A 15,535-nucleotide genomic window follows, 5' to 3' on the forward strand; every position below is an offset into this window, starting at 1 on the left:
ATTTATTAAAAATTTTATTTTTACACATTTTTCCTATACTGTGAGATTCGTTTGACCTAGTTAATTATTATGCAATTTTTTTTTTTTTTTTTTTTTTTACTAAGATATATGCAACTCCCCTAAGAGTCCTGAGCAGAAATCATCAATAAAAAAAGGTTCTTCTGGTATTTTTGCGTCATTGTTTGTGGAAGTGTTGTAAAAATCATTTCACTATTTAAAAAAAAGTTTTTTTATTGCATAAATAATTAAATGGCTGGAATCAGAATAATTGTAACTTATACTTTGATACGTTAAATTATTTTTCTTTACTTAAAATTTTCTCGTTTCTCTGTTTATTAATTTTATTATATTTTTTTTATTACATATTATATTACGTCGTAGTTGATATAACACGATACCTCAATTAAATATATCTAAGAATAAAATAAAATTTTTTTTTTTAATACTCAGCTGACAGCAGATTGAGTGTATTTTTTAAATAACATCTTTCTACTTTATTGTCAAACAATAAATTATATCAAAAAGTAATGAGAAATTTTAGTCCTACGATAAAGTAATCGTTCGAATCAAACATTTTGTCGATGATTCTTTGGGTGACAAAAGGCCACGCTTGCTAGCACAACTAATAATATTCTTCAGTGCTCGTGCAATTATTTTTTCAGACCTTGTTTATGTTTTTCGAACATTTTAAAGGCAAGCAAGTATATGTATATGTAATTACATCACAGAGAAGCCAAACTTTGAGCTGAACTTCGTCGGTGAATTAATAATATAATCATCATGTTTCCACACTCACATCAAATTCTAATCTAATAAGTTTTCATTCGTACACTGTAATTATCATTATTTTTTTTATCTTAAAAATTGGACTCTACAAATTTTTAAAAAATTACGTAAAAAACGTTTTCAAAAAGTTTATTAAAAAAAAAAAATTTTGTATAAAAATCTCCGATTCTAACAACATACGACACGAAAAAAGAACTAAAAAAAAAAATTAACAAATGTAAATAATATTCTCTTTGTTATCGTAATACATTAATTATTTATTGACGGCAAACATCTTTCCTTTTTTTTTTTCTATCTTCGACGAAAAATTGTTAACAACTATATTTACGTTCATTGGACTCTCAAGTTGTAAAATAAAGACTAAGACGAAACATACGCTTAAAAAAATTAATGATTGACTTTCTAGTTTGAAACTAACTGAAAATGGTGACGAATATGCTTCAACATTCACGTCCACGGAAGGGTCAAGTATTTTCAAATGCATTTGTATTTTAAAATATACGTGAAAAAGAAACTTTTATTTGAAAATGGCACCAGTATTTCGGATATGTATGCAATTGAAAAACCAAACTTTCTGTTTTTTTTCTAAAATGTACTTTGAGTAAACTATATTTGTCTGAAAATACAAATGCTCTTAAAAACACCAGACTGACCAATACCGCACCCATTGCACGCGTACATCAGCACTGTAACATTAATATTATAGTCCTTTACAAAATTAACATGCGCTCACAATTGAAACAAGACGAACATACACATAGTATAACACGCTAAAAATTCTACGCTGAGATTGTAGCTCCTCCTTTACTATTTGTTTTTTTTTTTCCCCTTCGTCGAGAAATAACCTATATGTGGTAATATAGATATGACGTTTAATAATAATATGTGTATAATCTACGATCAAACCTTACTACACGTGTACGCGTCTACGCAACCTATTATACGCGTTGTCTTTTTCAATAAAATGTACACGTCGCTAACATTGTATGAATTATTGTAATACTCTCTCTCTCATCATCACTTTAACTATTTGTCGATAAATATAGTGACCGACGACTCACTCAACTTCAGCGCAACGTTTGTTAATCACGATACATGAATTTACGCGTGTGGTGGAAGGTCGTTCACTTATTATAATTATGTACTTTTTGTACGGGCGATCCTTCGATACCTTCACCAAAGACAAGAGGCAACTGCTTCGGGCCCACATGAACGTGTATCGTTTGGTATTACTTTGGCGCGTGAGAGTTTGAAAAATCGAAGCGCGAAAAGCTGTTGCCGATGGCGATGCAACGGTCACAATGAGGAATAACGTATATTTGTGTAATACGCTCGCAACGAAGACGTCGAGGCTCGTTGGGTGCAACGGTGTATGGATGAAACAACACTGCTCCGCCGTGACGCAAAGAGCCCAGTGTCGCTGAGGGATGACAGGAGATGTGCTTTTATCTCGTACTCCTGGTGGGTGTAAACGGATTAGTCGATGAGAAGCTCAAAGTGCACCGAGCCTTGCCTCTCGTGACGATTGTGTATGATGTTCTTTGCCCAAGCCTTGCACTCGACGTTTATGAGGACTCCAGCTGAGGAAAAAAAAACAAAAAAAAAAAACATTTAGTCCAATTGTATACACTATAGTGGTGATGCGCGCGAAGAGGGAATCTATTCTTACTGGCTGGTCTCTCAAAGTGCACGGCCACGAGGGGGCTCAGGTATCCCTCGCTGTTCTCGAACGGGTAATAGTAGCCCGGGAAGCCCATCCTCGGGTAAAGGTTGATGGGGCCGATGTTCTCCTGATCCGCGGGATTTTCACCCTCGCACGACACCCAAATGTTGTTGCGCATCCGCGGATCCTCTATCCTTCTTATGTGGGTCTTCAGTTTGTTGGGCATCTTTTCGGGCAGCGCCGACGAATCGTTGTAGTACTCGGGTCTCCAGCCAAATATCTGCCAAAGCGTCACAACAATCGAATCGAACGGATACATTTGTACTCTCTGTACTGGTAAATTTTTGCTACGTTTATGGCACAAGTGGTTTAAGGCCATGAATAACACATGATCATTTTAATATATCGATGCGTGCGACTGGTCGGACGTACAATGTGCGTGGTATGTATTTTTTCATTGTTCAACCATCGATGTTTCGTGTACATGAAAAATCAACACTATTTCTTCTGATGGATTACTTTTTTAACTAAATCTTTACCTACAAATCGACCATCTTCTAGATTTGCAGCAAAAAGTCGTATTTATATGACAGTCGCACACATTACTACATTAAAAATAACCATATGTATTGGTAATAGGCCACCTTAAAGTTCGCAGATGAAATAAAATGATGAAAAAAGTTCTTACCTTGTTCAGCTTGAGGAATATGCAGGGCGAGGATTTGTGGTAACCGTAGTGGTTTTCGAAGGTGCAGGGTGCAAATTCTCTCGCATCGACCGAACAGACCTGTCCAGGCCCCGGAGGATGGTTGTAATCGCAGGTGTGGATGTTGGCACCGCTTCCGGGATTCTGACCGGGACGACGATACTCTGGATGGAGAGAAAAAAAACGTAGGTATCGGAAAAAAAAAAAAAAAATTATTATTATTATTTTATTTTTTTCAAATAATATGCATGTACAAGGATGTATACGTACTTCGCAGGAAATCCTCGAGCGCGCTGACCCAGTACTGGTAGTTACCCTTGTCGGTTCCCTTGTACCAGATGAGGGTGCTCTCGACGTTGACCGCTGGCGGCAGAGGTCTAAATCCCAGGCCTTGAACAACAATACAATCAGTTAGACGCAACAAACAAATTAATTCGCGTAAACCTGATTATACACACACATGTTGCATATACATGTATGTACACGTAATTCTCTCCATTCGTACGCCGACCCTAATCTCGATACTATACTGTGCTCAATTCCATTAGCAATTTCTTTCTTTTTTTTTCCCTCTCTTCTAATTGCTTAATTTTATTTTGAAATTACACCGAATGCTAAGGGTACTTTGCACACACGTGTATATCCAACATCAATCAAGAAAATAACAATAATTCACAAGACGGCCAATTGATCAATCGATTGATAATTCATCGTTGGGCGTTTTATTTTAAACGAAGGAAATTTATCGGCTCACCTGGATTTGTGCCTATGAGCGATTTTTCGAGCTGCCACCTCGGTCTCCTCACGTCGATGGTCTGTAAGAACGCGCAGAAGCAAATGGCGACCAGAGCAGCTAGGACTCCGTAAAATATCATGTAAAACAGGCCGATCCTTCCTGCAATGGAGAATCAGGGTATTAATCGGTTCGTATCGCTGGGAGAAAGAAAAATAATAATAAAATATCAAGCGATCCGTGCGTTCCGTGTGCATATAACACGGGATTTCTCGTATTTTCCAGTTTCGAGTATCGGCGTTACAAACAAGCGAAAAGGATCGGTCAAGTGGAGCAATTCAATTTGTGCCGACCCCCTGATTCAATTTTGCGAGGTCGTCTTACACTGTTGTTTTCATCGCCGGCTCAAAAGAGTCTTTCCTTCGGTTACGGAGGTGCAACCGATTTTTAAGCAGACAAATATTAAGTTCCTTCTTCGTTTAACCGATCATTAGCACTTTGTTCTAATCTTGTTCAGGGATTTTTAACATAACATCCACTGCGCATAGAAATGATGGATAGGGTGCAAATTCTTTTTCGACATTATTTGTTAAAATCACAGAAGGTTTTTTTCATGACTAAGTATACTTGTATATGAATGATTGCCAAACTTTGCTTACGAAAGTTGTGTTACAGTATATTTATCAAAATACTTTGAAATATTAAGCACTGGAATTAAAAAAAAAAAAAAAAAAAAAAACAAATAAATAATCCAAGTCTGCGCATACATAATACGGATAAATCAAGTGTTACGTGGTAATGTGTTAGCACTTGGAAAATCTATGCGCTCACTCGAGTAATTCAATAACCACTTGCGTATAAAAACAACCTCATCTCCGAGAAGATTAAATGAAAATACACCAGAGGCTGCGAGACAGAGAGATTTGAATTCATCGGTTTTGATGATTATTAAATTGACGCACTTGTCGGGAATTGGGAGTAAATCACAAAAGCGATTTTTTTTATGAGACGTGACAAAAGGGAGATCTGTAAGGCTAATCGAATCAACGTCCCGGAGATTTCGTGGGTTTTTCATCCTCTAAAATCACGATAAGTACACGAAAAAAAGGACAAAGCAATCAGCTTTTTTTTTTTTAAATGTCATTGCAATCAAATTGCAATCATTTTTTCTTCAAAGCAAACGACGTACCAAACAACCGATTTATTTTATTGAAAAATTGCACCACACGTACAGAGTCGCAGATCAAGAGGAAATTATTCGATCACAGCGTCATATGATCCATGAAAAACTTAATTTTTTATAGATCGTTAAATATTGTGTTTCATCAACATGTACACACACACGTATATTTGTTACGGTCGCTCTAATGCGACGTATGCTGCATTATCATTATACGACATTGACAATCGGTATCATTTTTTCTTGGTTGCGTTGAGATTCAAGTATACCAAACGAAGGAAAAATAACATCAGTTACATGTTACAAGGCATTTTTTAGCACGACTATTTCATATGGTTAGCCAGAGCAAAAATGTAAAATCCCTTTTTTGGACTGTGAATAAATTATGGGCAAACAATAAGTGTATTCTAAATTGACATCAAATATAGTTTATATCCCTTTGGGCTACAGTTTAGTGAATGGCTTTGTTTTTAATATCCCAAAAGCTTCACCATCCCAAAAGTACTAAAATTGGATTTACAACAAAAACGAATTGTGATTCTACGGTTAAAAGTTAAATCCAAAGTTCCAAGACTTGGAGAAACATACATTTCTTTTGTATTGTAATCCTCTACTGGGTAAAAAAGGGAACGGAAACATCAAAAGCACCTCAGATTACCGATCGCATGCAGAAATCGGCATTGCACAAGGAATCGTTAAGCCCACAAAACCACAGTAACATTGTGAATTCTTTCTCGTTGTTTTTTTTTTTGTATTTAACATTTTTCTCTCCAATGTCATCCTAACGCATTTTTTGCCGAAAAATTGTACCACACCTCAGGATGAAAAACATCGAAAAGAGTAAAATGCATGCCCCTCGTTCACCAATACACGCGTACACCCTAAACTCATTTGGCCCTACGGGTTACGCAATGCACATCAAAACTGCCCCTTTTTCTCTCCCCTGTCCGTCCTCCTCTTCTCGTTTAATGTCAATTGACCTCGTTGCGGCACACGTTCGCGCCATCGTCGTCCATATACACACATACCTATATATACAACCAAACGAATGAAACGCAACAAGCGCGACCGCCCGCACTTATAAAATATATTACACCATATTCATCTCTGATAATATACATACAAGCAAATGCCATGCACGTGTACCTACATGGACCAAGAAAGCTTGACACGATTCCCTGACCCGCGTAACCCACATATATATATACCGTATCATCGTTTTCGGGGGTTGCGCGCTTGTAGGAAAGAAAAAAAATATGCGAGAGTACGGGTACACATGAAAGGTGTATGTATATACGAGGCAAACCAGCAAAACTGTTTAGCAAAGTGTATACACCAACAATATACGTATAACGCACATCGAGGCGCGTGCAGCTTTGTGCACTTCCGCCTCTTTTATTATATACCCTTCGGACGGGTACCCTCCATTGACGGTCCGGCCTTTGCTCGCGATCTTTTGTCCAAGCACGGCTCGGGGACTCGATTTTTTTTCTCTCGCCCACCTTTGTCATGCCAACCGCAATAACTTGCGTTACATTGTCATGAGTGAATCCTCTGCTTCAAGGCTGCCGATCGAGCCTCTCGTCGTCCTGCCCGGCAACCTTTTGCGATTAAAAAATGGTCAAAATCCCATGACAAGCACTGATGTAGAAAAATCGGCAAATCACCGATGCCACTCCTCGGTGTTAACCCATGGGGTGAAAACAATCTTGGTGCGAAATGTACGCGCGGCGCGAGCCGTGATCTTGAATATTTTCCGCGCTGTCGCGGTGTATCGCGTACGAGAGCCTCCGGAGCTTGATGGACAAAGGCCGTGACGTCAAAAAGAGAGAGAGAGAGAGAGGGTTAATTACGATTTAGAAGCGATTTTCCAATTATCCTATCAGTTTGGACGGCGAGGGTCTCTCCTCGGCGGCGCTCCTCCGGCGCGATCCTACCTATACCTGTGTTACGCGGGCGCTGAAATTGCGGCGCGACGTGTAATACGTACCCGCGGCAAGAAGATTGGCCTTTCGATGAAATTTAAAATTGTCCCGCTTCTCTTGTGCAACGCGTCTGTACATTTACATGTAAGTATGCGCGTCTCTACGTGTGATAAATGTCACGTATAACTATTATGTGATGGCACGGTAAATCTGATCCACGACGAGTGTATATACATATATGTATATACGTATGGACGTAGCGATCCGTTGTGCTATGAATCTGCCACAAGGCCACTTGAAATTCGTCGGATCTGTGTCTATTTCCTTACTGTCGTGGCTGCTATTTTTCAGAGTGGCTACAATTTTAATACAACGATTTTTACGTGTACATCAATTTATTTGTCTTTAGTTCGTTAACAGATTACGTAAGTTTTAATTTTTTGTTCATACTTGACTAGCGCTTAAGGTAAACGAGACGAGGATTTTTTTGAAAATTCAACAGTCCCTATAGGAGGAAGGTATTGTTTATGGTATTACAGTAGATATTTGTACCATGGAAAAAAAAGTGTAATCGTTTGAGCAAATTAAAATTTTAAGACAAAATCAAATATTGTGTCCGTTTGTAAAATATAAAATAGTTATATATATATAAATATTTTGTCCGCTTTTCTGCACCAAATTAACGTCTTACATGAGAGATTTTTATTTTTTTCCGTGCATTTTTGTCTCAGAAGACTCTAGATCTAAAAATTATTAAGACGCTGAAATGGCACTTTTCGCTACGAAAGTGCCATCGCTTCCGGGGCTATTCTCCGGCCCGAGGGACTGTTAGGTAGTCTCGGATGGATGGCACTTATGTGACGACCACTGTTTTTTCTACCGAGAGCGCACCCGATCCTCAAAAACATCCGAGGTAGGAAAATGTAGTTTTTTTTTTTTTTGGGCCCCGTAACAAAATAAATTGTCCAATTATAGCGAAATTATCAGTAAAAAGTTGCGGATGTTTAAAAAATCATTTGTAAATTGTCTTGAAAATATTTTTACACTGTATTATTTTTTTTAAAATTCATTTGTCATGCAATTAAGCTTTTTGCTCTGGTAACGAATGTATCAGTCGTTCTCTTCTTTTTTTTTGTAAAAACTCACTGATCGGTGTTGTTGGTCTCTGGATAAAATTACGCACGTGGCGTTATCTGTCATATGTGGTGAAAATTTTATTACAAAAGAAAAAAAAAAAACCAAAAAAAGTTAGACGAATTCGATTGTAAATACTATCGCAGAAACGCATTGAATTCAAAATCGACAAATGGGCACTCATTACAGTAGGTATCTACGCCCAAATGGTAAAAAAAAAAAAAAAAAAAAAAAAACCAACAACTGAGCAACCCTAATTAATCCGATTCACCAGTTTCGCTCCACTTTCTCATCGCATTTTTCCAATTCCCCTCTTCTTCCTTTCGTCCACGTTTTATTATTTCAACAGTTCGAAATAAATTAATACAACGGCACACACGTGCCGTGGTACGAGTGTAATATCGTTATGTTTTGTTTCCGCGACGCACCAAAGATACGTACAGAAGCAGCTGCGTACATATATGAATAAATCCACAAAAAAAACCAAAATTATCCTCCGGCATGGAAAAAACAAATTTTTTTTTGTCACTCCCTTGAGGTTGGTCTTATTTTGCTAGCAACGTTATATACTTTGTGCGAAAAAGCGTCATCACGAGTTTCAATCGAGGTGACAACGTTTTTCTATAATTTACAAGAAAAGTTTCTGTGCGGTTTTTATACAGACAAGTATAAGAATTGCGTTAAAAGTTGAAAAAATTGTCAACTTAACTAAAACTCGTGTTCACGAATATTTCCACATAGTACATAAAACTGGGAACAAATAGAGTCCCGTCTCGAAGGTGCAATGTGCCTAAAAAAAATTTCTATAAAAAAACGGGGAACAAATTGAGGGTAGGAAATTTTTTGTAGATATACTCATATACGTTTTATAGCTGCGTATAACACTCTCTCTTGAACGTCGAGACAATGAATCACCTCTGCTCGACGGTGACGAGTCAAAATTACAGCTAAGAAGAGTTTTATGGCTCAAAACACATAGTACACTGTCTTTCTGGTACATAAAAATTAATTTCAAAAGATAAACTTTGCAAATATTTTTTTTTTTTCCCTTACCTTTTCCCATATTATATAAGTAAAAGCGAAAATTCAAATCGATTCGAATGAAACAAAGAATGCCGTCCACCCTGAAACCAAGTTTTAGAGAATAAAAAACATACAGCGTTATTTGTCTTTTGGATGCCCATACAATATTTAAAAGTTGTCACGTCTCGAGTCAACATAAGTCGCTAATTTGACGAGTTTGAGACACCATGTAAACGCAGCTTTAGTTTTATGGGACCGCACCCACATATATACACGCGGCTTCAAAACCTCCCGGGCAAACGCGTATAGGTACGTACGTACAAAATGACCCACATCATTTACATTGTTCGATGGTTCATCATTTACTACATACGTGTGAACTCATTTTTTTCTTCTGCATTTGAACAAACTTCGATTCGTGCTATCTGCCAATTATTCGCACACCTGGTGCTTGAATAAATAAAAAAATAATAACAATAAACCACCAACGAGTGCCACTTTAGCCAATCATTTGCAAGATCGGCACGATTTCGCATCGCAATGCAAAACACGCTGCTCCATTACAATGCAATTATTTGTGTTTGCGAAACATTCCTCAATAAACACAATACGACCTGCAGATCGATATCGCTAAAAAAAAAAAAAAAAAAAAATTCCTACGATCTAGTTCATGGTTAACAAAAAAAAGGATGTTGGTAAAATATTAAACGCTGCGAGTTCCCCCCCCCTCCCAAAGTAAAATAAACAAGAGATTCTGCTTTATGAAAGTTGATCGGTGAGCCGCGGTCCCCGTGTACGGCCCTGAGTCCTTCCCCTCCTGCGTGTCCACGGATACCTCCTCTATAACCTAACGATTTCCTCTACGCGTGCCATAAATACACGGTATATTATATTGTTGTGTGTATATTATGTACACCATAAAAATGTTTCCCATACAATTGAGCGTACATGCACTGGCTTATAAGTATATGAATGCTACATACACATGTATTTGACGTACAATATCGTCAGCATCGCTAAATCTTATGAGTCAACGCGGGATTACACGCGCTTACGATCTTTAGGCTATTCTCCACCAGTAAAATCGTAAATAATACTCGTAGTCACGACAAGTGGGTCTGTTTCAAAATGCTGTTTGACAGACCCCATAAGCGCATCGATAAGTATATAGGTACACCGGTGATCGGTAAATCGGGAAAAATCGGTCGACGATCTTGTAGATCTACGTAAGGTGTTACACTGGCATGTTTAATTTAAAAATCGGCTCAGTGGTCGTTCAGCTCAAATAATAAGTATACTATACAAGCGCCAGTCCTGCACGAGTGTGTGTATTATATTATGGGTATAACGCTTACACGGTGGACTTGTGTATACACACAACGCGCGAAGTAGCCATCAGAGTCGGACGCTCCGAGAGAAAGAGAGGACAGCGCCCTTTCCCCACTCCGAGCCGTGTTACTCACGTATGTGTACGCTTACACGTTGCGCGAAACGAAGAATGCAAAGTTTTTTTTTTTTTTTTTGTCTCATCGATGGAAAAAGTATATAGTACCGATAACGATCACACAAGAGCTCCCGAGTGGCCGTAAGATCGGTAACGTTTACGTTAAGGTTTTTTCGATCCAGAAGGATTAAAGCACGCATGTCGCGTTATATACGTACCCCAGCTACCGGCGGTCCTGCCACAGAAGGCATTGGTCTCCGGATTCCAGATGAACAGCTTGAACGCCTGTTTTTTGGTCAACTTGACGGGCCTTTTGAACTCGAGCGTCTTGAAGTCCTTGCCCGACGGCTTCCTCGCCTCCTTCTCCATGCCCATTGTGCCCCCTTTCGCGTATCAACCCTACCGTCACACTCGCCTCCAAAAAGTTACAACTGTGCACACCTGCAGTTATGTATTGTATACAAATCACGTTGTCACAGCGGCGCGGCTCCTCATTTGCTATACCGTACACGGGAACCGACCGAAAACCGCGAACCGTTTGGACGACGTGGACAGCACAACGGTCGCGATCGCCTCCTCGTCGTTGTCGATTACCGATACCGGCCGACGCGAAACGACCATACAGCCATCGAGGGGGACACGAACCAAGGAACTAACGCACGAACGAGCGTGTAAAAACCAAAGGGGGGAAACAAAAAAAAAAAAAAAAAGGAAAGAAAGTGAGACGAGGATCGTTTCAGCTTCGGCTCATCGGCAGCCGAGGCTCTCTCGGTGACTGTGCGATACGCATATACGTGTGTTATGTTATATTGTGTTCGCGAGGAAACAACCGATCGTCCGAGCGCAGCGTCGCAGGTTGACTGGTTAGCTGGCCGAGCTGGTGTAGCGTGTGCTGTATACGGTATATAGGCGTTAGCCGTGCTTGCTTCTCCAACAACGGCTCCATCTGCGTACACCTACAGGACATACACGTGTTTATATATATGTATACATAGTGGAATTTCTCCTCCGCGCCTCTTCGCCCCCACCCGCCCCTCGCCTACCGATCTTTCTTCACGCTCCCTTCCACCTGTTCCTTGTTGCCCCTCCGCTACTCCCACCCACCTACCTTTCCTAGATATATGTGTCACTCGTGATTATGTGCGTGGTGTGGGTGGGCACGCACGTATACCTACACTACTCGCGTTATGGGTGTTTTATTATACATCTGTTGATGGACACACGTTCATAAACCATCTGAACTACCCTCCTATACACCTCAAAAGGTGTAAAATTGTTGCGAGCGATCGCGGTTTCTTTCCAAGCCAAGGGTCGAATAAAACAAAAATTTTTTAAACCCATTTCAAAAGTCGTTTAAATGAACCACCGAATCGTCCCAACAGCGTGAGATTTCAAAATCGGTAACGCGATTTCGTTTGATCGAAGGAATTTTCTCCATTTATAGGGATGCATGTACAGATCTTGGGAGCTTTGGGGGGGTGGCTTTTTTTTTAACACACGAGGGATATTCCGAATGTATAGATTCGAAGCTCGACAGTCGTGTAATATACTTGCTGAAAAATCGGTCGATTATGTATACCGATGAGGCGAGATCGCAAGTGCCCGAACGCGATAGACAGTGAAATATACAACAGAACAACAGTGTAAAAAAACAACCCCCTTCCACAGTACCCCTTAATTTCAATACCTGGCCATGTCCGTCCGAGCACTCAATTTCGTTTTTCCTCCCTTCTCCAACGCACTCGTAATACATGTAGACACACCCTACTACGTGTACAAAAGTATCAGCGACGGGAGCGCGATTCCCTCCTTTGGCCCAACCCAAAACTGGCTATACGTGTACACCCACCCCCTCGATGATTCATCCGTCCACTTTCTTTTTTTAGTTTTTAGGAAACGCACGTACAGGTGGTCCAATGCACGCACCCCACGCGAGTCCGACTTGGCGTATATATACTTTTAACGTAAATTCTGTCGTATATATATACGTATATGATTATGTACTCGCAGGTGTGGCGAAGTTACATGGGTAATAGAATTTATTGTTTCGAAACGGTTAGACCCGATGGTATAACGGGAGGCCAGGTGTTTCGATGCTTGCCGGGGGTGCGTGTAAAATTTAAAAAAGGAGTTTATTGCCCAGTTTTACTCTAAAACGTGTATATGTATATATAGATATATTCACATTTTGATGCTGTGAAACACGATTTTTTTTTTTTCGGTGGCTAGTATAGCTGCAACATTTTTTTAAATTTTCGTGTCAGGCACTCCTGCAGTGCGGTCGTGCTTAGTAAAAAGAATGAAATAATCGCCTTACACATAATCCGAAATGACGAAAATGTCGTGACCCACGATATAATTGTTGGGTGTAAATATCAACCGAGACACTCTTGTCATGTATCATCACGCGTTGCTGCATAAAATCGACATGTAAATCGGTATCACTTGTGGTCGAGTGTAATTTTAATGCATAGTGCTCTGCACGTGTATACGTATGGGTGCGATGTATAACGGGCTCTGAAAAGGATCCGAGTGCCGAGGCGACAGGAGGTATAGGTAAAGCAAATGATGACGATTACGTAGTAGGTATATTACACCCGTCGCGCTACTGACTTATATACTTGCAATCGGGTGTAACATACATAAGACTGCAGACACGTATAAATGTATTCTTACGAGCATGACCAAGATAATGTAATATGATGTGAGAGGTATATAGGACTGGTGCACTGCAGTTACCTGGATCGGTGTAAAGTGCGGTTGGGCCTAGATATTACGCGTAGAACGCAGTTGCGGGTAACCAAACGTAACGTATTCCACCCGGTTAGACCCGGTTTCCATTGAATTGTTGCTTCGCCCGCAAAGTGAACGGAAGCCGAGGGGATAAAAAGTGACCCCCCCCTCCCCCCAATTGAGGGAAGAATAATAAGTAACCCTCCACGCACACGTGTATGCCCGGTGGCGGTGCGACGAGGGCGAAGAGTCGTACACGCCAGCTTCTCTTCTTCTCCTCTGGTGTGTATGTGTACATACTCAAGACTCGCGTCGTTGCGTCAAGACAATTTTGCCGAATCTCCTCTTTTTTTTGTCCCTCCACCTTACCCCCCCCCCCCCCCCGCGAGTTTATATGTTCCGTCACTTCCCGTTTCCGCTGATAATTGTTACTTTGCGCTCGGAGTTACCGCACACGTTTGTTACATATTTATACATATACCTACCCACGTCCATCTCTTTCATGCTAATTGCGCGTAATCATTCTCGGGGAAACTCCAGTCGTTATGGCTCGAAATTTGTTTCTTGTGCCCGTGTCTGGTGTTGTATCTTCCCTACATAAATTATCTCTTGTTATTGCATTGCTGAATTAAGGGAGTTTTTACACGTTGTCAATGTATATATTTCGAGACAAATTGTGGACTTGATTTTCGAGCTATACTTGTATCACGAGAGATTTTGTTGTTTGCGTACATGCTTGCGTGTATTTTTTTTTTTTTTTTTATGACAAATAATATGGTATAAAACGATCGGTGAGCCATTAAAAGAAAACAGAAGATTTTTCGGTGGATTACCGTCTCGAGTTACGTTAAAAAGCTTTACCAATAATTTTAACTCAATTTTGCACATCGTTTACATTTGAAAACAATTTTAAACCTGTAAGCAGTAAAAAATAAAACAAAGTTGCAGATCACGCGGTCCATAAAAACGATGCCAACTCGCTCCCACACTGAATAGCTCATTCAAACGAGTGGCTGAATTTATCTAAAAAAAAATTACCGTATCCATTTACTCGAGCATGGGATGTGTGTACATTAGTATGTGTTTGTTACGTGAGAGGTAAACTGTTTGCTTCCAACAACATCAAAAATTTTCCATTAGACCTATAGTGTATTTTTTTTTTTTTTTTTTTTTTTACTTTAGTTTATTTTTCATAGTTCGCATTGTAATTGTATTTCGTATATATATACGGTTGTTTTGTATTTATTAACATTATTTTAAAATATCGCATGAAAAACGATTTGTCCAATAACCAGACAACAATTTGTGCATTTGACACGATTTTTTGTAAAACTCTAGTATCTATTACCGATTTTTGTTAAACCACGTGTGTTCGGTCTAAAGTACTTGTACTCGATTTTCGAAAGAAAACCGTTTGACATAAAAAAAGGTACCATTTGAACAAGTTAGGTGTATGACACTAATATATACTTATCACGAAACGTCAATTTTGTGAATAATTTTTTTTTTCCCCTTTTCCATACAACATCACGCGGATTACGTAGACCCATCGAATCACAAAAAGGTAATTTAATTAATCTCGCGGACTGCAACGTGAGACAGTTGCCCCGAAACCAAAAGATAAAAAAAAAATAAAAAATAAAGGAACAAAGAGGAGGAAACGCGACATCGGCGTGGTGTAGGTGAAAAAAGAAAAGAGGGACGCGGAAATCGCGCATAAAGAGTTACACTTGGGTACGGGGGCAGGAGGGGGTGGGGGTGGGGAGGGGCTTTAAATTCCGCAAAATCATCGTATCCGGAGCCAAGTTTATAGACACACGCTCGAGCAAGCGTCACAATGGAGGATCGGCAAATCGGATGAATCGGCGCGCGGCGAGCTCGACACCACATAATATATATATATACACGAGGGCCGCGCGTCCTTGCCCAACGTCCGGGCTATGGTCTCTCTCTCTTGTCACTTGTTATACAGGCGAGAGGAGCCCATCATCATCAACAGCCGTCGACGCACAAATGAATTGGAGGCTAAGGTCAGCCGACAATGTACGAACACATCGCAGCATCGGGCTTTCCGGGACAAGAGAGCTTCCACGCGCTGCATCGCACGAAAACCTTCTCTTTTGTCCACGGCGACGCGCGCGCGTGTATCATACATATTATGTCTTTTCAATCGGCTCGCTCGATCGCTTCTTTCTTTTCGAATGAGTT

At 39.9% G+C, this 15,535-nt stretch overlaps 1 protein-coding gene across 1 annotated transcript; it reads right to left on the minus strand.

Moving 5' to 3' along the window:
- Positions 1-122: 122 nt before the first annotated feature.
- On the minus strand, positions 123-11,471 carry LOC106636538 (sodium/potassium-transporting ATPase subunit beta-2). The gene is made up of 6 exons (XM_014348934.2): positions 10,813-11,471; positions 3,910-4,050; positions 3,426-3,545; positions 3,138-3,319; positions 2,456-2,729; positions 123-2,366 (listed from the first exon to the last, which is right to left on the minus strand). Exons 1-6 carry the CDS (start codon positions 10,967-10,969, stop codon positions 2,263-2,265), a joined length of 978 nt encoding a protein of 325 aa, XP_014204420.2. The 5' UTR covers positions 10,970-11,471; the 3' UTR covers positions 123-2,262.
- Positions 11,472-15,535: the final 4,064 nt, after the last annotated feature.

Source organism: Copidosoma floridanum, unplaced genomic scaffold (assembly GCF_036245765.1).
Source record: "Copidosoma floridanum isolate Cflo_tuat_1 unplaced genomic scaffold, Cflo_Japanese_pri ptg000019l, whole genome shotgun sequence".
NCBI classification, from domain to species: Eukaryota; Metazoa; Arthropoda; class Insecta; order Hymenoptera; family Encyrtidae; genus Copidosoma; species Copidosoma floridanum.

What these genes read in the sequence shown, in the direction of transcription:
- LOC106636538 (XM_014348934.2), bottom strand. Translation starts at nt 10,969, where the DNA reads ATGGGCATGGAGAAGGAGGCGAGGAAGCCGTCGGGCAAGGACTTCAAG. An exon ending in GCTCGAGGATTTCCTGCGAA is followed by an intron (nt 3,320 to 3,425) that starts GTACGTATACAT and finishes CTCTCCATCCAG; the next exon opens with AGTATCGTCGTCCCGGTCAG. An exon ending in TATTCCTCAAGCTGAACAAG is followed by an intron (nt 2,730 to 3,137) that starts GTAAGAACTTTT and finishes ACGCTTTGGCAG; the next exon opens with ATATTTGGCTGGAGACCCGA.